General features: G+C 33.3%; 1 protein-coding gene across 4 annotated transcripts in view; it reads left to right on the forward strand.

The window, feature by feature from the left end:
* NCKAP1 (NCK associated protein 1) overlaps positions 1-17704 on the forward strand; it is a 99728-nt gene that overhangs the window by 49968 nt on the left and 32056 nt on the right. For all 4 annotated transcript variants that reach the window (XM_033112177.1, XM_033112179.1, XM_033112178.1 and 1 more), the window contains 7 exons: positions 783-879; positions 1258-1364; positions 2076-2208; positions 4601-4682; positions 7940-7998; positions 13937-14082; positions 15843-15975. In XM_033112177.1, the coding sequence (XP_032968068.1) occupies positions 783-879; positions 1258-1364; positions 2076-2208; positions 4601-4682; positions 7940-7998; positions 13937-14082; positions 15843-15975 (757 nt within the window). The remainder of the gene's footprint in view (positions 1-782; positions 880-1257; positions 1365-2075; positions 2209-4600; positions 4683-7939; positions 7999-13936; positions 14083-15842; positions 15976-17704) is intronic.

The raw sequence follows: 17704 nt of genomic DNA on the forward strand, positions 1-17704 counted from the left end.
CTCAGCTCCAAATCCAGTCGCCATTTTCAATCTTTAGTTGCAGGGGACACAACCCACCATCATGGGAATTGAACCCAGCAACCTTGTTGAGAACTCGTGTTCTAATCAACTGAGCCATTTGGCCACCCAAACTTTCTGTGATTTTCCCCCCCATGTTAATATGTGAAAATAAATTTTTTTCTATTTCGCATTTTATTTTTAAAATACCTACTATATGAATATTTATGATTAGACGTTCTTTCCTTGCCTTTCTGTTTTTGAACAGGAGTATCAAATAGATCTCATCCTAATACATTTATTGACTATGGCTCTTGTTTTATCAATTTTATATACTTAATAGGAATATGGGTAATCAAATATTTATTGTATTTATTGATTTCTATGTGAAGGTGACAAAAATGTATGCACTAGAACAGTGATTGCTTTCAAGGATTTCACAGTCTAGTTTGTAAAAGGCTTTATGGTACTAAAATAGCAGAAATTATTCAGAAAAGGACATCTGGATAATGAGAAATGTTTCTTGTAGGATTGATCTTGAAGTTTGGGTAGGATTTTGATAAGTGGAGAAATAACAGAATAAACGATTACAAAAGCAGCACAAGAAAGCAAAGGATTAACATAAGATTGGGAAGTCATTTAATGACAAACACATAGAAGACGATATTTGTAGTGGCTTCTGCTTCATAAAACAAACTTTGGAGGTTGATCCTAAAATGATGTTATTTAATTGCCAGTAATTATTTTAGTAGAAACAGACAAACTAATAGTGTCTTTCCCTATAGTGGTTCAATGCACAGAGAAAGACGCAAGTTTTTAAGGTCTGCGCTGAAAGAATTGGCTACGGTCCTCTCTGATCAACCTGGCTTGCTAGGTCCCAAGGTAATTGATTTAATTTTTTAACTATAATTGTGCCATGTTAAAATTTTAAAAATTATTCTCTCTCTGGCATTTATCTAAATTTTGAGTCAAGGACTAAAGGGATTAAAGGGATTTAAAGGGATAAAGGGATTTTATATTTAACTAAGAACGCATTTGCTGACTTGATATTTGTACCTCACATCTTCCTGCATTTTCCTCACCTTTTCCTTACATGTATGCTCTCCCTGATATTTCCAAGTTCACTTCCGTCTTCTCATTTCTGTCTTTGAGCTTGATTTTGTCAGTTCTTGCCAATGACTTTTCACTTAGAGAAAGATTATGAATAGGTTTTGTTTTTAATCTTTACATGAGAGTAAGCACTTTTTTTTTTTTAATTAGGCACTTTTTGTTTTTATGGCATTATCCTTTGCCCGTGATGAAATTATCTGGCTACTTCGTCATGCAGATAACATGCCAAAGAAGAGTGCAGATGACTTTATAGATAAGTAAGTTATCAACATTTAAAACATTATTTTTTTGTATATTTTCATTTATGGGCTATGGAATTTGGGGACTTTTTGAAGTAAAATTATTTTGAAAAACATTTTATATTTGTCATAATTTGTCATAGTACAGGAATATTTGTAATATATCCTTAGATGATATTAATTAGAATGCAAAGTCAACTCGAGTTTAAAATTAAGAATGTTAATGTTTCCTTTCTCATGCCATAGGTGGTCATAAAGTTCTTGTTTACTTTTTTGCTATACCCAGTAACATTTCCTGTGGAATTCATTTTTACTACACAAAAATTTAAGAATCTTCATGAGTTGCAGCCAATGTGTTGAGAGAGTCATTTGAAATGTCTCTCTCATTTTTGTTCAGTCCCTCAACAGGAGTTAAATAAATGAAGCAGAGAAATAAGAGCATACAGAAAAATATTATTTCTTCCCAGTTCTCTTTTATTTGTGACTTTTCAATTATTATTTATGCGATGTCCTAATTTATTTTCATTTTGTATTTTCCTCTATCACTGTTTTAGTCTTAGCTTTATCTTGCTTTTTATGACTTCCTTATTTATATGAAATAATTTTAAGAATAGTCATTGAGTGTTTTAACAATGCTTTTTCTAAGAAAAATCTTATATCAGAGGCATTTCATATTTTCCTTAATAACAATTTATTTTTTGAAATATTTTTCTTGAATTTTTAAAAAAGGCACATTGCTGAATTAATATTTTACATGGAAGAGCTTAGAGCGCATGTAAGGAAATACGGACCTGTAATGCAGAGGTATTATGTGCAGTACCTTTCTGGCTTTGATGCTGTTGTCCTCAATGAACTTGTGCAGGTAAAAACTATCTTATATTATTCTCCCTGTTGTTCCTTCCCTTTTTCTAGTAATTTATTTGTTTGCAAGCATTTGTAAAATACCATCTTGTGCCATGTGGTAGAGATACAAATGTAAATAAATCATGGTCGTATCTTGTCAAGGGGATCATCATCTAGAGGGGAGAAAACATTTAGTTTTAGCCCAGTGTGATGGCATTATCGTAAGTGTGTACAAAGCTCAGAATGAACAGAGTGCAGGGAATGATTCTATACCCTGTGGATGGAGATATACAGCAACTAAATTACAGAGGGCCTTGCAAAAGAGCAGGTTTGTCATAAATCAGATTTACTATTTATAAAGATCACCCTGGCTCAGTGTGGTTGATGAGTTGCTGGGGGCAAAGGCAGAAGCAGAGAGATTAGGAGGATATTTATTCCAGTAGGCAGGTGAGAGCTGATGAGAGCCTGAACTTGGACAGTTCCTATGGAGATAGAGATGATGGAGACACATAATCGGTAACTAAGTATTAGAAGAAAAGAAGATAAATCTTTTTGCATAGTGTTTTAGAGGATGGCCAGTAAAAAGAAAAACAAATCATCTAGGGCATTTAATTAAATGTCCTAGTTTTATTTTCAATTTGAGTTTTACTCTGTTGATTTTCAGTCTTAGGGTTGTGTGTGTGTGTGTGTGTATGTGTGTGTACACATGCGCACGCACGTGCTTTTCATAATTATTTGGTCTTTTTCATTTTAGTATAAATTTCTTTTATTTTTATTCCCAATAACCTGACTGTAAGGAAAGTAGTGTTTTACTTTGTTTTATAAAATCAAAGGCATTGTAATATAAAGAACATCATGAATTCTTTTTGTATTAAGACTAATATTATTAAGACTATATTAAGACTCTAAAATTACTTATTTCCCAGAGAAATAACCATACTTTGAAATCCTAATTTTTTTCAAAACTACCTAAAAATGCAAATAAGAAAAATGTCAAATAATTATTTACCTTGAATTACCTACAGCTTCTAAGTTACTATCCTAAACTAGTGTACTTCTTTTTTTTATCCACTAGATGGAGTTCAGGTGCTTCCTTTCTAGAACACCCATTAAAAGGGGAATAGAAAAGCTGATTTTATCCCTAGAGTATTGTTGCTTTGCTGCAATTTTATTTGAACACTTACTATCAGATAAACCAGAGGTAGTCCTGCTATCACGGTCCAAAAAGTAAATCAGACTTCTGGTTTCACGTCATTTTGAAACTTGCTGTGGCTAGTTAGATACTTATTCATAAATTTCGCAGATTTGTATTGTACTGTTAAAATTTCTAAGTCATTCCATATCTTCTGGTGTCTTGTATGTAAACTGTATATTAACAGTACTGGGAAAACGAACTTATTTTTTCTGGAATTGTAGTAGTAGTAGTAGCTATTGCTAATATTAATAATTGTCAAATTATTGACAGTATATTTTATTACATTTGTACAACTCTGTGAGGGTAGTTATAGTTATCATTTGTTGAGGAAAATAGATGTTAATGTAACTTGCTCAGTGTTGCGCAGTTCATAAGTAACAGAGCCAGTGTTTGAAGTCAGGTCTTAACTTGACACCTGAGCTTTTTACCACCTCTTTTGTTATAAAGTACGTGCATGATATTTTTAACCGTTTGCTAGGATTTAAGTTTAGAACTAAGATTAGCCTGTTAATATAGTTCATTGTAATAGGTGTTACATTATTTTTTATTGTGGTAAAAATATACATAACAAAATTTATCATTTTAACTATTTTCAAGTGTACAGTATAGTCCCATTATGTACATTCACATTGTTCTGTAGGTCTTAACGTTTTGAAAATTATGCTGCTTGTGACCTAAATCCGCTTTAAAAAATTATTATTTAGTGTCCATTTCAGATGCAGTTTATCAAATTTCAACTTTTTAGCCAATTAGAGAGGAATTTTTTTGGTCCTAGTTTTGTTGCGGTATAATCTACATTTACTAAGAATCAATTTTTAGTGTATAGTTTGAATTTTGGCAACTATACACATTCATGTAGCCACCATAACAGTCAAAATGTAGAACATTTCCAACAGTTAAAAGTTTTCTTGTGCACCTTTGTAGCTGATTCTTCTTAGACCTCCCAACACCCACTCATCTGCTTTTTTGTCCCTTTTTGCCTTAAAAAAAATCATATAAGTGGAATCATATACTGTGTAATCTTTTGTTTTTTTCTTTCAATTAGTATAATATTTTTGAGATTCATCCATGTGATTGTGTCTATCGACATATTCCTGTTTACTGCCAAAATATATTTCATAGTATGGATTTACCAGTTTATCTGTCCGCCAGTTGATGGACCTGTGAATTTTTTCCCAACTAGATAATTTTAACATTATTTTTTATTTCTTTTCAGAATCTTTCTGTTTGCCCTGAAGATGAATCGATCATCATGTCCTCTTTTGTTAACACTATGACTTCCCTAAGTGTAAAGCAAGGTAATAAGTCTTAAATAAAAGCGTATCTTCTAATTAGGTTTTCAAATTTGAGTATTAAGGAAAGGATCTAACAGTTAATTTTTAAAGCATTACTTAGTTTTTGGATATACAGTAGCCCGCGCCTTATCTGCAGGGGATATGTTCCAAGATCCCTAGTGGATGCCTGAAACATTGAATAGTGCTGAAGTCAATATATGCAATTGACCCTTGAAAAATGCGGGCGTCGGGAAGGCTGAAACATCCTCCAACCATTCACCCGCGCAGCTTGCACAGTTGAAAACCTGCGTATAACTTTTGACTCGCCCAAAATTTAACTACTAGGAGTCTACTGTTGACAGGAAGCCTTACCAATAACATAAACAGTTGATTAAGTAAGCCAGAAACAAGAAAGTTACTAAAATCATAAGAAAATACATTTATGGTACTGTAAGGGTGGTCTAGCACAGTTGAAACCTATGTTGTTCAAGGATCAACCATACTTTTTTCTTATGCATACATACCTATGATAAAGTTTTATTTATAAATTAGGCACAGTAAGAGATTAACAACAATAACTAATAATGATAGAACAATTATAACAGTATACTGTAATAAAAGTTATATGAATGCGGTCTCTCTCAAAATATCTTTTGAGATATACTCACCTTGTCACTTAAAGGAAACACTTCACAGCTTCTCTTTGGCATATCCAAATTGCCAATGTTACTACTCTTGAGCTTTGGGGCCATTATTAAGTAAAATATGTATTACTTGAACTCAAGCACTGCAAAACCGCCACAGTTGATCTGATAACAGAGACAGCTGATAAGTGACTAACTGGCTGGTACCACGTGTAATGTGGTTACGCTGAACAAAGGCATGATTCATGTCTAGGATGGGACCGAGTTGGACAGTGTGAAATTTCTTCATGCTACTCAGAGCATCATGCATTTTAAAACTTAATGAATTGTTTCTGAAATTTTCCACTTAGTATTTTCAGGCAGCGGTTGACTGCGGGTATCTGAAACTACAGAGTGTGAAACCTTGGATAAGGGGGAATTATTGTATTTAATCTGTTCTCTTTTGTCTTAACTTCCTTTTCTCTGAAGCATTTCCAAAATGGGTGTGAGATTATGTTTATAAAAATCATAAGAATTATAGCTTGAATTTTCTTATGTAGTGGGAAAAAGGCATTTTGTAATTTAAAAAATGTAAAAATAAAAAACAAGAGTTCACCGTATCATAACAAAGTTTGTATTTGGTTAAAAAAAAAAAAGAAAGAAAAAAACAAAAAGGGGTGGCTGTTTAGCTCAGTTGGTTAGAGCAAGGTGCTGATAACAACAAGGTTGCTGGTTCGATCTCCGGATGGGCCAGTGAGCTGCGCCCTCCTTAGGAAAAAAAAAAAAGAGTAGCCTTTATTATAATAGTGTATATTTAATCCTAGCATTACCTGTGAGAATAATGGATACCATTGATAAAATGTTTACTCTATGGTAGACATCTTATATATATTATCCCATTGGTATGTCTCAGTTTTTAAAAGCTGTTATTATGTTTATGTGACAGATTAAGAACTCAGGGTTTGAGAGTTAACCTCTCAATTATTTAACATTATTTTCCCGAGCTCTAACAGGAATTAAGTGCTAGAATTGAAATTTTAAGTTCAGACCTCTCAATCTTAAAAGCTGAGGTCATTTACTAGACTGCCTCTCCATTATTTGAATACTTTATTACAATAGATTGATATGATGTTTTAATTTTGTAATCTTTAAGTAAAAGGTATCAGAAACCTTGATATATTCTGAGTAATAAATTTATTTTATCACATATATGTAACGAAACTATTGTAAACTTGTCTGGTGATATTTGGTTTATATATAGAGTTATTTTGTGAAACTTCAGCTTACTGTTCAAAGTTTCTATTCACTGGATTCCTCAAGCTCTATTCTAGCACTTCCAACTGACATGCAAGCGCCTTTGAGAGTCACAGAGTTTAGGAAAAAAGTCTATACTTTTCTCTTAGAATAACTGCCTCTTTTAACATCATCTTTATAGGACTTGAGAATTATTTCACTGTCATAGCTATTGTTTTTATTTTTTTTTAAGATTTTATTGGGGAAAGGGAACAGGACTTTATTGGGGAACAGTGTGTACTTCCAGGACTTTTTTTTTCCCCAAGTCAAGTTGTTGTCCTTTCAATCTTAGTTGTGGAGGGCACAGCTCAGCTTCAGGTCCAGTTGCCGTTGCTAGTTGCAAGGGGCACAGTCCACCATGCCTTGCGGGAGTCGAACCGGCAACCTTGTGGTTGAGAGGATGCGCTCCAACCAACTGAGCCATTTGGGAGCTCAGCGGCAGCTCAGCTCAAGGTGCCGTGTTCAATCTTAGTTGCAGGGGGTGCTGCCCACCATCCCTTGGGGGAGTCGAATTGAACTGGCAACCTTGTGGTTGAGAGCCCGCACTCCAACCAAATGGGCCATCTGGGAGGCAGCTCAGCTCAAGGCACTGTGTTCAATCTTAGTTGCAGGGGGCGCTGCCCACCTTCCCTTGGGGGACTCTAGGAATTGAACTGGCAACCTTGTGGTTGAGAGCCCTCTGGCCCATGTGGGAATCGAAGTGGCAGCCTTTGGAGTTAGGAGCATGGAGCTCTAACTGCCTGAGCCACCGGGCCAGCCCCTGTTTTTATTTTTTAATTGTGGTAAAGTAAACATAACATGAAATGTACTATCTTAACTATTGTTAAGTGTAAAGTTTAGTAGTGTTAAGTATATTCACATGGTTGTGCAAACAATCTCCAGAACTTTTTCATCTTACAAAACTGAAACTATAGTAATTAAATAACAATTCCCCTTTTTCCGTTTCTCCAGCCCCTGACATTGTACTTCTGCTTCTATGAGTTCAACTACTCTAGATACCTCATATAAGTGGAGTCATACAGTATTTGTCTTTTGCCACTGAGTTATTTCACTAGCATAATGTCTTTTAGATTTAGCCATGTAGTAGCATGTGTCAGTCAGAATTTCCTTCCCTGTTAAGGCTCAGTAATATACCCCATTTTGTTTATCCATTTATCTGTTGATGGATATTGCTTCCACCTTTTGACTATTGTGAATAATAATGCTGTGAACATGGGTGTACAAACATATCTTGAAGACTCTGCTTTTAATTCTTATGTATATATGCCCAGAAGTGAAATTGTCTTAGCTCCTAAAATTTGAAATGTGATTATAGATTTATGAAAACATTAATTTGTTTTATAATCTTTTTTTCTGTTATTGTAGTTGAAGATGGAGAAGTGTTTGATTTCAGAGGAATGAGATTAGATTGGTTCAGATTACAGGTAAGAATTACTTAATTTTCATCATTCTGTTGATATTGAATATCTTAGTTAACATGAAAACATTACTAAACATGAAAAAATATTCATTGTTGTATGTCTATTGAAAAGACTTCTTTTGTATAACTAACCATAGCCTTTACCTCACAAAAGAAACTTTTTAAAAATTGAGATATAATTGACATATAACACTACCTATTTCAGGTGTACAACATGATTTTTTTTATGTATATATATATATATATATACACACACACACACACACACACATATATATATATATATATCTCAGTGATCACCACGATAGGTCTAGTTAACATCTGTCACCACACATAGTTACGAATTTATTTTTCTTGTAATGAGAACTTTTAAGATCTACTCTCTCAGCAATTTTTCAACTTTTCAATATACAATACAATAGTCGCCCCTTATCTGCTGGGACATGTTCCAAGACTCCCAGTGGATGCTTGAAACTACGGATGATACTGAACCCTATGTATACTATGTTTTTTCTAAACATACATACCTATGGTGTAGTTTAATTTATAAATTAGGCACAGTAAGAGATTAACTACAAAAATAAAATAGAAGTTATAACAATATACTGTAATAAAAGTTATGTAACTGTGGTCTCTCAAAATATTGTACTGCACTCACCCTTCTTGTGATGATGAGAGATAATACATTGCCTGTTTGATGAGATGAAGTGAAATGAATGACGTAGGCATTGTGACATAGCATTAAGCTACTATAAGGCTTTCTTGAACATCAGCACTGTGATACTGCAACAGTCAATCTGATATCCAAGATGGCTACTCAGTGACTAATGAGGGGTAGTGTTTTATGCAGCATGGATACACTGGACAAAGAGATGATTCATATCCCAAGTGGGATAGTGTGAGATTTTAATTATGCTACTCAAAATGGTGTGCAATTTAAAACTTACGAATTGTTTCGTTCTGGAATTTTCCATGTCATATTTTCAGCCCATGTTTGACCCTGGGTAACTGAAACCATGGATAAGGGGGGACTGCGATACTGTATTATTAATTATGGTCACCATGCTATCCATTACATCTGAGGACTTACTTAACTGGAAGTTTGTACCTTTTGACTACCTTTACCCATATCATCCAGTCCCAACTACTTGCCTCTGGCAAACACCAATTCATTCTTTATGAGTTTGTTTTTTGTTTTTTGTGTTTTTTTTTTTTAAGACTCCACATATAAGTGAGGTCATACTGTCTTTGTCTTTCTGTCTGACTTATGTCACTTTGTTAGCATAGTGCCTTCAAGATCCATCCATGTTGTTGCAAATAGCAGTTTCCCTTTTTTAATGCCGAATAATATTTCTGTGTTTGTGTGTGTGTTTATGATATATATAGTGGTACACACATACGTATATACATGCCACAACTTCTTTATCCATTCATCCATCAGTGGACACATAAGTTGTTTTCATGCCTTGGCTATTATACATAATGCTGCATTGAACGTGGGATTGCAGGTATATTTTGAGCTAGTGTTTTCATTTCCTTCAGATAAATATATAGAAGTGGAATTGCTGAATCATAGGGTAGTTCTATTTTTAATGTCTCGAGGAACCTCCACACTTTTCCATATTGGCTGCACCAATTTACATTCCCATCAGTAATGTACAATGGTTTCCTTTTCTCCACATACTCACTAACTTGTATCTCTTGTGTTTTGGATAATAGCCATTTTAACAGGTGTGATGTGATCAGTTACATCTCATTGTGATTTTGATTTGCATTTCCTTGATGAATAGTAATGTTGAGCACTTTTTTGTTCCTGTTGACTATCTGTATGTCTTTGGGAAAATGTCTATTCAGATCTTTGCCCATTTTTTAAAGAGGATTGTTTGTTTCCTTGAGTTGTATATAGAAGAAACGTTTTTATGCTAGTTGTTTAAACTTGGATAAATACGTTTCTAACTTATGCCAATATAAAAGATTTTTTGAATAAAATAGATTATTTTAAACTGTCCAGAAATTTAAATCTCAATATCTCTCTTGATTATCCCGATTCAAATATTTAATTCTTAAGTGAAAGCACAGAATTTTTTTGAAAAGATGTTTATAATCTAGAACCAATTGATAAAAACTTAAGGCTTGCGGGCCATATAGTCTCTGTCATTAATACCCATCTCTGCCGTGTAGTGTGTGAGCAGCTGTAGATAATAACAAATGAGCTTAGCTGTGTTCCAGCAAAACTATAAAAATAAGCAGCCTGCTCACAGGCCATAGTTTATCATTTCCTGATCTAATGCCCAAAGCTTCATTTTTCTGAAATGCATAAATAAATACTAATTAAATATTGGACTTAAAAATTTTTCATTTAATATATAACGCTCACATAAATAGTTTTTAAGGGCTTTTAAAATTAAAGCCTAAAATTTTTGTATGCACATAAATTTAATGACAGAATTTAATTGCCCCTTAATTATTTCTAGTAATTATGGGAAAACTGTGGCCCAGTATTTCTAATAACTTCATATTTGAAAAATATGTATATTTTAAAATAATATTATGTTCTCACTACAAAAAGTCACAGTATCCAGAGGTAAAGTAGAAAATGAAAGTTTGCACTTTTCCCAGTCTCATTCCCCAGAAATACTCACTTTTAATAACTGGTCTATATCCTTTATGTGTTCAAACACGTAAGTGAGATTATACTATATACTGTTCTGCAACTTAAAAAAATAAAATGTTTATTTGTTTAACTAAAATGTGGAAATATAAGCATTACATGTTTGCCGAAGAGATTTTTTAGATGAATATAGTCTCAGGAAGGACTTCTAGGAAGAGCATACTTTTCCAGCAATCTGCTGCGTTCCCTGACATGCTTTTGCTTTTCTCAGATTCTTTCCTTCTGACCTCAAAATATAGGCACTTTTCTGTCTCTTGTTCTGTCTGTGTTCTACAGCATCATATTTTTAGAGCTGATCTTATAAGTGAGGCCATAAGTATTCTCTGCCTGAGGTTAAAGAGTTGGTTAGTGAGAGATCAGGGAAGAACAGTTGAAATACCACCTGTTAATTGTATATATATTGTAATTTTCTTCCTATGAAAAACAAAATTTAGAAACTAACATTTCTTGGTTTTTAACAAAGCTGTGAAACAGTATAGAAGTATAACTTGAAAAGTGAAAATAGAGGTAGAATTGCTCAGCCAAGGGATATATACATTTAAAATTTTGAAAGTCATTGTCATAAGCTTGAACTGTCTCACTCTTGCTCTCAGTTTGTGGGAGTGACTAAATCAGCATTTGAGTTCAGAAAATTTTAGAGGTTTAAATGCATTTCAAATTTACCTTTATTAAATGCTTCCAGGATTATTAATCTCACTACGGAGGGAGACAAGGCATAAAATATAACAAAAAATTAAATAACAGTTGAAAATCTAAAAGATGTCCCTGACAGTGTAATTATCAATTAAGTACAATTTTCTCAGAAGGGAGAAAGCTTTTTTCAAGCTGGAATTGATAGTGATGGCTTTATAGAGAAAGCAACATTTTGCCTGGACGTTGAAAGATGGGTAGAATTTGAATAGGAAACTAACTTAGCTAGGAAAAGGGCAAACAATGAGGAAAGGGCAAGTCAGGAGACTTTTTAGTGTAAAGTATTACTATAAGAAGGAGCAGATGTTAACGAGATATGAATGATGTAACTTTGATCAGTGATTAGGTAGAAGGACAAGAGTTATTAGGTGCAAGGACATGGCCACAGAGAGGTATAGGTAGTCTGTAGGTATCGGTAGTTTTTCAGTAAAGCAAGGTCAAGAGGATAAGCCTTTGGGAGAATGTTATATAGTATGCCTTGGGCCTCCACTGGAGTGCTATCCAATTTTGATCCTAAGGTCATTGGTCATTTACAGGTCACTTTGAACTTTCTCTGTCTCTTTTATAGTCTTAAAAGAAGAGTTCTTCCTGTTTACATGTATTCTTTGTCATTTTTTCTACTTCCTAAGGTATCTCATTCGTCTGTGTATTCCATTAATTCCTTAAGCATCTTCAGTCACTCTTTCATTTATCTTGCCTTCTGTCTTCTCTTCTAATTTACTTGGGTTGTTTATATCTTACACATTTATTTAAACCTGTTTTTCTTTTTTGGTAACATGTTTTTACTTCCATTGTTGTCACGCATTTTAAATGAGTGTTTAAATTAAATTACCTCATTTTGTCACCATCTGTTTCATCTAAATTTATTTTCACAGTGATACACATTAATTTAGAATTTTAAAAATGAGGGCAGTTAATGGGAAGTCTTTATTGAACTCATGGCCACAATTGGTTCCTCTTCATACTCTAAAGCTGATTAAAGGTATATTTAACTTCAGTTGGATTTAGTTTGTGACAAATGTCCAGAGTATATCTTGCCATCCGAAGGTTACACCATCATTATTCCTGATTGTCTCCCTTTTACTGGCAGACAAAAACAATGAAATATAAAACTGCTTTCTTTGGGTGTCTCTTAATGCATTCATATAGTAGCCCCTTGCCACTGTAGAAACTGAGAATTGATTTTTATCCTACTTATAAGGTCATATTTATTTAATCTTTTGCTGTTTCACGGGTACTGGCAGAAGACATGAGTTTCCTGGATCAGAGACATAACTATTCAAGCATAGGAAGCAGCCTGAGCAAGCATATATACATTATTTTCCCCTTGCTTCCATGTTCTATGGGGGCAGTGCAGAGGGACCCAGGTGAATGCTAGGTATATAGTTGGTTTGTGATGTGGTAAGGAACACTGAGTTTGAAGAACCCTCCATTTTATCATCAGTAAGCTTACTTGCTCTTTGTTCCAGAGGGAGATGTTACCTCATTCTTCAAGTTTGGTAGATGCAAATACAACCCTGAGAAATGGCCTAGATAATGAGTATTGCATTCTTGGCATAACCTGCAAGATGTGTAGGTGCACATGAGATCCATGAAGGATTGTTTCCCCAAAGCTGAAACCCTGACCATCCATAATTTTTCTGTTGCCCACTATAGTTATTTCCCAGATTAAATTTTTGTAAACAACCACAACACTAGACCACACCATCATAATCCTGTCTGGATTATTGTCACCACTGCCTCCTAACATCTCTGTCTCCTGTTCCCTTTCTAGCCACCCTTCCCTTTCTAAAACAACAATCTTTCTAAAACAACAATTGGCCATCACACAGAACCTTCAGTGGTTCACCACTGAAAGTTTAAATTCTTTAACATGGTATATGTATACAGGGCCTGCATGATCTGATTCAATCTCTTCTTCCACCCTTCCCCTTCTCTTCTTTGCACTCAAAGTAGCCATAGTGAACAGTATTTATTCTGTAGGCACCTCCTGTATTCTTGCTCTTTGCCCTTCTTGAATGCCCACTATCCATGGACATGATTTTGCTCTCTGAGTTGGTATCCCTATAGTGGTATTTCTTTCCTACAACCTGATGTTTTTAGTTAAATCCTGTCATTTTTTTTGGCCAACGTACACTAATTTTTACCATCTTCATTGCTTTTCTAGAATCCATCAGTCAGTATAATCTAAAACCTCACTAAATATGCAATAACAACTTATTTTCATCTGATTGTTTTCTATGTATGTTTTCTCTCAAATTAGATTGAAAATTTCTTTTGGTTGAGTTAAGCTGACAGTTAATTGTTTTATACTTTTGATATTGTAATTTCAATTCCTTTTGGGTTCAAGATATTACCCATATATTAGATTCTGTTTTATGGGCAGTAGTATTTCAGTTTATTTAATTAAAGAAATTCTTGATAGGAATTTCAAGTTTGGGTCACTATAGAGAACTTACAAGGTGATGTTACTGACACAATGTCACAATAAACTAAGTGTTTTTTATTCCCTGTAGAATGACAAGGCTAAGTTCATTGGTTTGTACTTAAATTACTTTTGTTTTTTGCTGTACTTGTGCAGGCATATACTAGTGTCTCGAAAGCTTCACTTAGCCTTGCAGATCACAGAGAACTTGGAAAAATGATGAATACGATAATTTTTCATACAAAAATGGTGGATTCCTTGGTGGAAATGTTGGTGGAAACATCAGATCTCTCCATATTTTGGTATGCTGTAATTTTCTTTAAATCAGAATTTGAAATTTTTACTACCCAAAGGTATCTTCATTTGTTTTTTAGTATTAGTATAGTCCTTAAGACAGTTAAGTAATAATGAACTCTCAAGAATAAAGGGAGTAGTGGACAACTTGTTAACAAAAAAAAGTTTACCAAGTTGAGATTTTATGTCTTATTTTTAATTCTCGATTAAGAGCAACTTTTTCTGGTGTGAATTTATTTTTACACTTTTTTTGAGAAGGTGAAAAACAATCACTTCAGATTCTCTTAAGGCCCTCTTGCATCATTAGAGTAAGGGGGAAAAGTTGTGGATCAGGGTTAAATAGACCAAATGTTGCAAATAAAATACCATGTAATTTCACTGTACAGTATTAAATTAGACATTAATATTATGGTGATGCAATAACTACTCCATCCATTGTGCTCCACTTTCCTTTGCTTCTATCGTAGCCTCTTTGGTTATACTTAGTAGTTTACAAGCTCTTGCCCCTTTCTTTCTCCCCACATAATGTGGTCCTTGAAGAAGGTCATGTTTTCATTTTCTTAGTATTTAATATAGTAGGTACTTAATAAATATTTGAATGAATAAGTGAACTTGATTGTGATTATACTAACAAGCAGTGGGGTCCGGATTCAAACTCAAGTATTCTGGTTCCAAAGCTGTACCATATCAACTGTATTTCTGGTTATTGGCCTTTTTTCTTTCAGGGAAGATGAGTGGAATAACCTGTTATATCCCTTTATTTCTAAAATGCTGGCATAGCCTCAGTGGATAGTGATAGTAGTTTCTACGTACTGATAGCTGTCATTATGATAAGCCTTTTATTGCTTTTATTTTGGAAAATAACCCAACCCATACTGATTTTGGTAGTTTGTTAGGGTTTAATTAGCAGTATTGCAGAAAAAATCCAAATTGCCAGGCAGGGAAGGCATCAGGGTTCTCTTAAAGTAACTCATAAGACACAATACATCATATGTCAAATTTACAAGAATTTTTAATACTATTTGGAACCCTAGTCTATTGTCTGATCCGAAGGCTTCCTTAGAAAGAAATTGGAATATTTTATGTTTACATATTTTTGATCTACAGAAAGGTTCCTATTGTTAAAGAAGGGCACAGCAATAAGAAAGTCCTCTTCCATTTCTTGGAAATGAAAGCAATTTGAGTAATGTTTAAAATTTGTAATTTTCAGTCATTTAATTAATTTTTATGTATCTTCTCATAATCATATTCTTTGTCACATCTAAAATAAAGACATTTACTATTTCTGTTTATCTTATTATTCTGAGATGTACTGTATTTTATCGATTCATGTTCTTTTACATTTAACATCTCTTAAATACATAAGTAACTTAAAATTGGTGATGTTTTATTGTTTGACAATGTTTTTCTTTCTTAGTGGTACATAAAATAATGGTGTTTCTTAGAGTTGACTTAGGTTGTTGAAATTTGATGATGTGAGATTTGAGTGTCATATTTATATGCCATAGATATGGTTTATTTTCTGTTTAAGTTTTTATTTTAAAATTTTTACTGTTTATGTAAATAATTTTATTACTCTGGAATGATTATTGGTGTGTAAGAAATACTCTCTGGAAAAAATAACTATTCCCTTCTTAAGGGAGTAAATATTGCCAGTAGGTAATTTCCATTCACTTGAATCAAATTGACTATAAGGTACTATATCATGAAAATTTTATTTTAACTATAAAAATTGTGATGCTAATTTTTAATTTGTTTTCTTACATAGTTTTTACAGTCGTGCTTTTGAGAAGATGTTTCAGCAGTGTTTGGAGTTACCCTCTCAGTCAAGATACTCAATTGCATTTCCACTACTTTGCACTCATTTTATGAGTTGCACACATGAACTGTGTCCAGAAGAGGTAATTTCAGAGTAGTACTGTGATTTATATGATACGCAGAATAAACTAAACCCAACGTGTAGTCAACCAAATGTTCACGAAGTCATGATTACCAAATGTATCTTCCCACCTAATACGTCTCTATACAGACTCAGAAGAATGCTTGAATAGATACATGATATAGATATAGATACAATGTATATTTGGATGGATAAATATACATACATGTTTAGAAGAACATATAAAGTCATTTGGAATTACCTTTATTAAATTGTGGGTCAGGTATTAATACTAATGGTAAAGTTATATATAGTAATTGATTTTGTATGCTTGCTTTTCCACTTAAAATCATTGAAAAGACTTGAAAATTTAATATAAATTAGTGACTAAACATAAACATGTCGAAGAGGAATTTCACTGACTTGTTAATACAATAGATATAGTAAGTAAAAAATCTAGATTTGCTGGTGTTTGTAAGATATACACAAGCATGCAGGGACAGTTACCAGATAATTGAACTCAGTAATTTTATTGATACAGAGTATCAAAAATGTACTCAATATTTCTTCTAATCTTTAAGGATGAAATACCACTTTTAAATGAATAAGAATATATATCAAAATTAAACGGTATAATTTAACTTAATGTTGAGTTTCTACTTGGAAACTTATAAAGAAACTTACAGGTAGCAGTAGTATTATTAATATCTTCAAGCATTGGGTAACACCTCTTGCAGATTGTATTCTAGTATTCTATTAGAAGCAGACTCTGAGAAAGAGATTAACCTGCAGGAAGTTTATTAGAAAACACTTTTAAGATTAACACCTGTGAGGTCATTAACACCCAATTTTAATAGATTTATAGAGTTTTTAGATTTAATAGATTTTTTCCCAAGCTTTATACCTAAGTATGCTATTTATTTTTCTTCACAGTTGTCCTTCCCATTAAATTACCCATCAAATCCTCTTAATTTTATTTGTGTGGTATCATTTCTTGAATCCATTCTCTACTTTCTATTGCTTTTGTTGCTATTGTAGCTCAGATTTTCAATATTCTTTATATGTACTATTGAATAGTTTTCCTGCCTTCAATAGTTTTCCTTCACTATCTAATACAATGCTACCAGAGTGCCTTTTTTCCTTCTTAAAGAATCATCAGTGGTTTTCCATTGCATATAGAGGAAATATAAATTTCTCAGCCAGGCATTTAAAAACCTCAACAATTTGATCTCTACCCCATTCCTTTTTATTGTGTTTAAAAATATATTGTGATTAAAGAAAAATATGTGTGTGTGTGTGTGTGTGTGTGTGTATACATATAAACAAAAATGTGCCATTTTAATTATTTTTAAATGTATAGTTCATGGCATTAATTACATTCACGGTTGTACATTCACGGTGTTGTACAACCATCAACACAATCCATTTCCAAAACCTTTGCCCAAGAAGAAACTCTAACCATTAGGCAGTAATTCCCCATCCCTGTTTCCATTGGCATCACCTAATCTATTTTCTGTCTCTGAGTTTGCCTATTCTAGATAGTTCATGTAAGTCAAATCATACGATATTTGTCCTTTTGTGTCGGGCTTATTTTTATTTCACTTAGCATAATGTTTCAAGGTTCATCCATGTTACAGCATGTATCAGAATTTCCTTTTTATGGGTAAATAATCCATTGTATGTATATACCACATTTTGTTTATCCACTCATCTGTTGATGGACTCTACCCTCATTCTTAACTTTCCACTCT

This window comes from Rhinolophus ferrumequinum, chromosome 8 (assembly GCF_004115265.2).
Source record: "Rhinolophus ferrumequinum isolate MPI-CBG mRhiFer1 chromosome 8, mRhiFer1_v1.p, whole genome shotgun sequence".
Lineage (NCBI taxonomy): Eukaryota > Metazoa > Chordata > Mammalia > Chiroptera > Rhinolophidae > Rhinolophus > Rhinolophus ferrumequinum.